This window comes from Chinchilla lanigera, unplaced genomic scaffold, assembly GCF_000276665.1.
Source record: "Chinchilla lanigera isolate Chin_1 unplaced genomic scaffold, ChiLan1.0 scaffold00004, whole genome shotgun sequence".
NCBI classification, from domain to species: domain Eukaryota; kingdom Metazoa; phylum Chordata; class Mammalia; order Rodentia; family Chinchillidae; genus Chinchilla; species Chinchilla lanigera.
This window is the reverse complement of record NW_004955405.1, coordinates 565370-573223: the sequence shown is the minus strand read 5'-3', so window position 1 is coordinate 573223 and position 7854 is coordinate 565370. Positions and strand designations below refer to the sequence as shown.

General features: G+C 41.2%; 1 protein-coding gene across 1 annotated transcript in view; it reads right to left on the bottom strand.

Annotated features, from left to right (window-relative positions):
- LOC102006204 (hematopoietic prostaglandin D synthase) overlaps positions 1-7413 on the bottom strand; it is a gene marked incomplete in the record, with an annotated part of 29760 nt that extends 22347 nt beyond the window's left edge. Inside the window, 3 exon segments of the mRNA XM_013517297.1 lie at positions 3777-3918; positions 4812-4912; positions 7360-7413. Coding sequence (XP_013372751.1) covers positions 3777-3909 — 133 coding nt within the window.
- Between the last annotated feature and the right edge of the window lie 441 nt (positions 7414-7854).

Genomic DNA, 7854 nt, shown 5'->3' with positions numbered 1-7854 from the left:
CTGCCTCAAGTGCTGGGATTATAGGCATGTGCCACCATGCCTGGCTTAAACTGATTGATTCTTGATTTTAATTATCTTTCTTTTATTTTCCTATTTTCTTTGTACTTTCTGAGGAATTTCCTTATTTCATCATTTTACCTATCATTTTGTTTGTATCATATTTTTAAGAGATGTGCTTGTGTACATTACTTTTTATAGCATCTTGTTCTTGTTTCATGCATAGAATACATTCATTTCTCTCTGAGAATTTTATAATATGTTCCATATTTTTTTTTCCATTAAATCATTTTAGTTTCTTCAGAAGTCCTTTTTTTCCTGTTTTTTTTGTTTAGGTTTGTTTCATATTGGAAGCTCTTCTCAAACATATGTTGGTTTGATCTTGACATTCTTGTTTAAGAGGCAAAGCGGTGAATGCTTACTGGATGCTCAGTGTACATGAGGGCCTTACCAAAGAGAAGTGGGCCACTTCCTTGAGAGACAGCCTCCCCCACTGGTTCAGCATCTACTGGACATTTCTCTCTGGCTGGTCAGTTTCCCCAGAGAAAATTCCTTCAGTTCTTGTCTGAGGGCTATTAGACTGACTATTCACAACATTGTAGTTTTAGAACAACGGAAAGGGGTGTGGATGTCACCACTTAAATTTTTAACTTCCACTAAATCCCATTCCTATTTTATTTTATTTTATTTTTCCAGTCCTAGGAATGGAGCCCACAGCCTCACATATGACATGTAAGTGTTCGATCACTGAGCTGCATCCCCAGCCCACTGAATCCCATCTTTAGTCTGCCATTTTTTCCTCTACCATGCCAGCTGTCCCAGAATCTTCAGATTCATCCTCTCCATCCTCGTCCAGGAAGGAGATGGGATCTGGTAGTCGCATTGCTCCTTCACAGTCTCCTCGCAGTCAGCTCCTCTCAGCTCAGGACTCAGAGGTGCCTTTCTCCTAATTTCTGTGCCTCTTCAAGCATTTCTGGAAAGATTCAGCTTTGGTTTTCTCCTCCAAGCTTATGTTTGTGATGGGCAAGTGTATCAGTCAGCATTTACCAGAGAAACAGATATAACAAAGACACACAAGTCTATAAGAATTTACAAGATTGGCTCACAATGGCCACCACAGAGTTGGATGTGGAAGCGTGCAGAGGCTGTCTGCACGCAGGAGATCTGAAGGATCCAGTCAAAGGCCTGGAGCTCATGGCAGTGTCCCAGGCACATCCATAGCAGGAGGCCAAGGGGTCTGCAGTGGAAAACTGAGCAGTGCATGCTTAAAGGCTCAAGGATCTGCGCTTAGTATCTGCACTAGAAGCCAGAAGGTGGTGGCCAAGGTGAAGGGGAAGACTGGAGCGCCTCCAAAGAAACAGAAGCAGATCCATCCTTCTTCCTTTCTCATTTATACCATCCAGGTAAGGAGCTGTCCTAGGGTGGGTCTTCCACACCCTAGCTTGTACAATTGCTGAGCCCATTTAGTTGGGCTTCTCTCATTCAAATGACACAATTAACCATCACAATGGGCCTGTTAAATCACCTTATCTTACTTTGACCTTCTTTCTAGTTTCCACAACTTTGTATTAGCTTGGTTTCTTTGTCCTTACAGGTCTTTGCTTTTTTTTGTTCCCCAACCACCACCAGGAATCCAACTCATGACCTTGCGTGTGCCAGGCAGGTGCTGTGCCGCTGAGCTAAATCCCCAGCCCCCGGGTCTTTGCCTTTTAACGAACAAGTACTTAATGTTGTTAAAGGAGAAAATGTAAATACATGTGCACAATCTGCAAGGGTTAGCCAAAAAGAATTGTTTAGTAAAAATGTTCAGTGATGGAATGCATCAACCTGGGATTTAGTTCTGGGTTCTAGCAAAGGGGATATCCTAGACCTAGAGGGTTTTGAATACTAGTGAGCATAGGTAAATTGGATGGGAGATAGATAATACCAAACTTTTGTAACAGAAGCAGCTGTTCAAAGTAATAAAGCCCTTAATTTTTATCTGAACAAATAGTTCTCCACAGTGAAGTCAACCTTTTCCAGCTTTTGTTGCAGTAACATGGGCCATGTGACCAAGTTTCTGCCAATACAGTGTGACTCAGAAGTGTTATATAGAGTTTTCTAGTCCCGATAGTAAAAGAGAAGGCTTGCGCCCCCTCCCCTTTCTACACTTCCCGTGAACTAGAATATAGAAGGAGAGACCACTGTCTTGCCCTGAATAAACAAAACAAAGACAGATGGCAGATCAACAAGAAAGAAGCAGCCTAACCCTTGACAACCTCATGGAGCAACGTCATTAACACCAACTTGTGGTTTCATGCCATAGAAATTGCTAACCTCTTTAAGACCATTTTATGTGGAAGTTCTGCTTATGCAAGCATTTAAAAGTGTATCTTCACCCTTTTGAACTTTAAGATCCTTCTCTAAGAATCTCTGAATCTCTAAAAATATTAAGAAAATGCAGACATTCCATTTTTCAACAACATAATGACAAGCCATTATGGTTTGTGTCTATATGTCCCCTCAGTCTCATGTGATCGTAGGGCTTTCTCCTTCAGAAGGGGCTGAATTTAGAGTGTGTGACTGACTCATAGTGCAATGCTGGGATGAAGAGTCCTGGGATTAAGTGTGGGTGATTGCTGGATCAGTCCACTGCCCTAATGCCAGCGGTCTGGATAAGATAAAAGTGGCAGAAAGAGGCTTATCTCTCCCTTCCCTGGCCTTTTGCAGTTTTCTGCTGCCATGAACTGATTCTCCTCTGGGATGCCTCTCTGCCATGTGCCACCCTGCCTTGGAGCCAGCTGATTATGGACTGAAACCTCTACAAACCACTGTGAGATAAATACAGCTTTCCTTCCTTAACTTTGGGTATCGAGTATTTTATCTCAGCAATGACAGAAAAGTAACTAAGACACAAACCAATGTAAAATATGGTCTGAAGCACTCCAAGAAAACCTAAAATTATAAAGGCTGGATTTAAAAACTGAAAGGAAAAAATATATACATGTATAGATATAGATGATATAGATGATAGATAAAGATTAGAGATAGAGATAGAGAGAGATAGAGATAGAGATAGAGATAGACATCCCTGCAACTTGCTATCCATTTGGTCTAATTAGTGGATAAAAATGAATGCTCCATATTATGAGTCCACCACCCACCTGTGAACTCTGACATCAGAAGAAGCATTGGCTGTCAGTGTTAGTTCCATGAGAACAGGAAATAAGATCGTGTTTTCCTCCAGGGGAGGTATCTCTGCTAAGCAAATGATTTCAGAGACAATGATTTATAACGGAACTCATGCTTCCAAAAAGCAGGTGGTAATTTATTGTCAATATGCCAATTATCATACACAGTATTAATGTTGTCAGTGCTGTCCTGTATATATAATTTCGGCCATGGTGTTAAATGGATCTGCTTTGAAATTCAACTCTACTTGCCACAGTCATGCAACTGGAAAGATGACCTAAACCTTGTGCAGTTTATCCCAACTATAAAACAGAAACAATAATATGTCCCACGTCTATTTCACCTCTTCTGAAAAATTCTATACTGATTTATTTTTATAGTATTTTTCTGTGAGGTTTGTGTTTTGACCTGTAAGAGAAAATCTGCTGAACCACGTAGCATTTATTTAGTTTGCCTGGATTGCGCTTCTCAATCTAAAGCTAGGACTGGGAAACCTAGGTAAGGCTGGAAAACCTTTCTTTTTCTTTTTCTTTTTCCTCAGGAAAAGCAAACAGCTCTGGGAGGTTATTTGCCCTGCATATTCAAGAAGTAGGATTCAAGCTACTTACTTGGTTTGATTTCAGGCCAGTCAGCTTGTTCTATCCTGTGATCTTCATACTTTATGTCCAGATAGGCAAATATGTAACGAATGATTTCTGCTCTGCCTCTCATATTGAAATAAATCAGTTTGTAATTCGGCATTGTGCTATTCTGGAAAGAGAGAAAGGGGGGAGTGTTTCAACAGCCCTCGAGAGATGCAGCAATACTTTTCATGTTTTTAAAAGCCTTATACCATCTTTTGAAATAATCAGAGATATTAGAAGATACTTCAAAACTAAAATTACAAATGACTGTCTAATAATGTGAGAAAACCTGGTACAAATAAGATCCTCTCCCTCCCCCACTCCCACCTTCCACATCAATTGAAATATTCCAGTGAAACAACCACATTCAAATTTTATTCATAAACAGTTCAGGTTGAGAGGCTCTCTCGGAGAGTAGAGTGAAAACCTTTGCATTTTAAGATATTTTTGCCCTCTGGGCACATTGTCGCTGGGTGACAGAGCTCAGTTGTGAGGCTGGCTGGCTTATGATGACTGTGAGAGCAGAGTTCCTAAGGAGGGTGATACACCTGCCCACCCGCGTCCCACCCTGGCCCTCCGCATCCTCCTACTGCCCATGCTGCTGGGATTTGCAGGTTGCTTGCACCTCGTGAACACATCCTGTCCTGGGATGTCGCTGGAACTCACAGGGGTGAAGGTGTCCCTCTGCCCCCGAGGAAGAAGGCAAACTCCTCTTTCTGCAGGTTCACCCCTCAAAGCTAGTCAATAGTGGCTAAAGGTAGGTCATTATAACATAGTAAGTTTCCTGTGCTTTTTACATCTCCTTTCCACTGTTTATAAAGTTAATGATTTCAAGCGCGGATAGTGGAATATGTACAATTTTATGATGATCAGGCAACTGAGAAAGGACCGTTTTCCTCTTAAAATTCAATTCTTATGCTTAGTTTCTATGTGTCTTTGGGTCAGCTTACAGAACCCCTTTGAATTTCAAAGCCCAGTCTTTTTGAGACAGGGTCTCCTTCAAGCTGGACTTGTACTCACTTTATAGCCCAGGGTGGCCTCAAACTTGCAGTGATCCTCCTGCCTCAGCCTCCCCAGTGCTGGGATTACAGGTATGCACCACCCACAGCTGGCCTCAAAGCCTACTTTTAAAAGATATGATGATGTAAATTTTGAAATGGGTGATACATATAAACTATGTTTAACATAACACTAAAAGCTTAATAATATTAGCATTGATAGTAACTTTGAACTCTTGTACTACAGTAAGAATAAACACTAGGACTATAACATACTAGTATAATAATTGTGGTAATTAAATGATTAAAAACATATGACAATTATTTAAAATGATGAATTAACATAGTGTATTCTCTACCATCGAAGATTCTGAAAGATATTAATAGAATATTTGAAATAATGAAAAGTTGGGCTCATGTTTTAAGACAAAGTTCTGTGTAGAATCATGTTTCATACAAATGTCAAACACAAACCATAACAGTCTAGGCTGCCCAGTGCAGATCCAGGCCTGTCCCCTGCGGCTGCTTCTAGGGAGGGTGTCTGACCCAGCTGGCTGTTTGTGCCTCCAGATCCTCTGGGGGCACAGGGAAAGCCAGGCCCAGTGCTCGGCAAATCCCTATCCATGACCCAGGCCTTTCCGTGTCCAGGTGGGGTCAGCTTTGCTTCTGGTTTGAAGCGAGAGCCCCTCAATCATCTCGTGTCCTGCCCAGTCAGTATCCACCTAGAGACACGGGGCACACAACTCACCTACAGGGAAATGGTATCCGAAGAGAACTGACTAAACTAAGGAAAACTCCAAGATTTACAGCCCCAACTTCTGGGGGATATATGTATATTCAAATAGGGAGGACTATACACACTGCCCATGAGATCAGTGGGGTGATGTCCAACTGCTTAGAAATGTTGAATTTAGATTTAGGAATAAATAGAGAAAGAACTATGAGAGCGCAAAATGCTAAACAAAAATGATGCATATGTATATTATGATCAGCATTAAAACATAAACATAGTTTTTTCATATTCAGTCAAATAGCACATAAACATTAGTGTCCATCCCTTGAATTCTGCTCAAAAACAAAGAGGTCATTTTTGATTTGCCTAGTTATGCTATTTCACATTGCATTTCACTCAAGTAAAGAAGACTCTTAAGACTTTTCAGCATAGGCTGGTGGCTATCTATATTTCTCTGAAAGCATATCTTTAATCTAAAGATATGACAGAGGCTCAAGAATATCTGACAAATGCTTATCTTTCCCTCTGGAACATTCTTTCAACAGTTATAGCTCATTAATGAAGCTGTACTACTTGCGCATTGCATTCTTGGAGTTATTTGTATTTGCTACTCAGCAAAAAGTCTGGTTTCTTCAAGTTTAAAATTTTAACTGTAGAAATCAAGAAACCAGGCCTTTTTCTCAGTGGAAAATATAATCATATTTTCAGGTTATATGTGCGCATTTTTATAACATGAAAAATAAGTAGAGATGAACACAACCAGAAATATTTATGGGCTCTGAAGATCTTTTCTACATTTTATAAGGTTTTTGCATAAAAATATAACAGGAGGGCACATATACACTATAAGCCCAGGGACTCAGAAGGCTGAGGCTCAGAAGGTCAAGCTTTAGCTTGGGCAATGTAGTGAGATCCTGCTTTAAAATTTAAAAAATATTTGTAAATACAAGTGGGATGTAGCTCAGTGTAGAGGCCCTGGGTTCAATACCCAGTGCCACAAAACAAACAAACAAACAATCCAGAAGGAATCTCAAGTAAATATTTCTATGACCAATGAAAACTGATAGGAAAAGTCACAGTAAATCCCGTGACTAGTGTAGAGGATGCTGTTTGAACACTACTTTTTTCCATTTTACTGCATTTAGCAATATATAAGATGTGCCTAAAAAAAGGCAAATATTTAAATTTTCTAAAATGTATTACAGTAAAAAGCATTTTGTCATTAATCACCCTAAAATCCATTCCCCCACCTCCCAACTCCCAACCCAGCTTCGAACACACTTTCTGCCTCATCAGTGCTACTTTCTGAAGCAGTTCAGGAAATCCTTTTTCATGTCTATAGTTTCACAGTCGTGGCTGCCTCCATGTCCTGAACTGATTCAAAACATTGACCTTCGTGGTCATTTGGACTGTGAGGAAGAGTCAGAGGTCAGAGGTGTCGAATCTGGTGAGTAACACGAACGAGGACACCCCGCGGTGTTCTATGGGCCTGCCTTTCCACTGGACGGCGCTGGGTAGCAACACTCACTGTGTGTTTTTAATCACACCTCATAAGACACTCACGAAAGAGGCCATCTAGAACTGCTCCAGAAAGTGGCAAGAACCACTGCGTAAGTGTTTTCGAAGTGATGGGAAATATTTTAAAAATTTAAACATTCACTATACATTTCTACCACCCTTGGATTTGTTCCAATCTCTCTTTGTTAAAGCATTTCTTTCACTGAAACCATGAACTAGAAGGACGAAGGAAAAACACATTCCCACAGGTGTGATGGGGAGCAAGCTCGAGGGCCCGAGGGGAGGTGGGGGGAGGGGATGTGTGGCCCCTGCCACTCACCTGTGTCTCCACGGCCCTGGGCTGTTCCCCTCCTTCGAACTATAGTTTCCTCTCCTGAAAATTGGCAGTGAAAATACTGTTTGTAAGGTGTCCACACAGTGCCTGACACAGTGTTCAAAAACAAAAGACGGAAGAGAGAGAGAAACAGGACCAGAGGGAAGCAGGTGAGAGGAAGGATTCTTTCTCAGAGTGGGGGCTTTAGTACAGTTTGCGGCGATTTTATTGTCTTGGCTCCTCCAGATCATGTGACCTGATGAACTCATCCGGCTCCTAGTGTGTAAAAATTAACTATAGAGAGAAAAGTAAAAAGAAAATACACAGCTGGATTTAAAAAGCAAGAGAAACATAGCTTCCACCCAAAAGTAACAGAAACCAAACACAGTGAGCAGGACCTTTGGTTGGGGGTCAGCAGGGGAGTTTGCCCCTTCAGAGGGTAGAAGATCAGAGTCTCACACATGGGAAAAGCACCAAAGGGCTGCTTCGCTGGAATCCAAG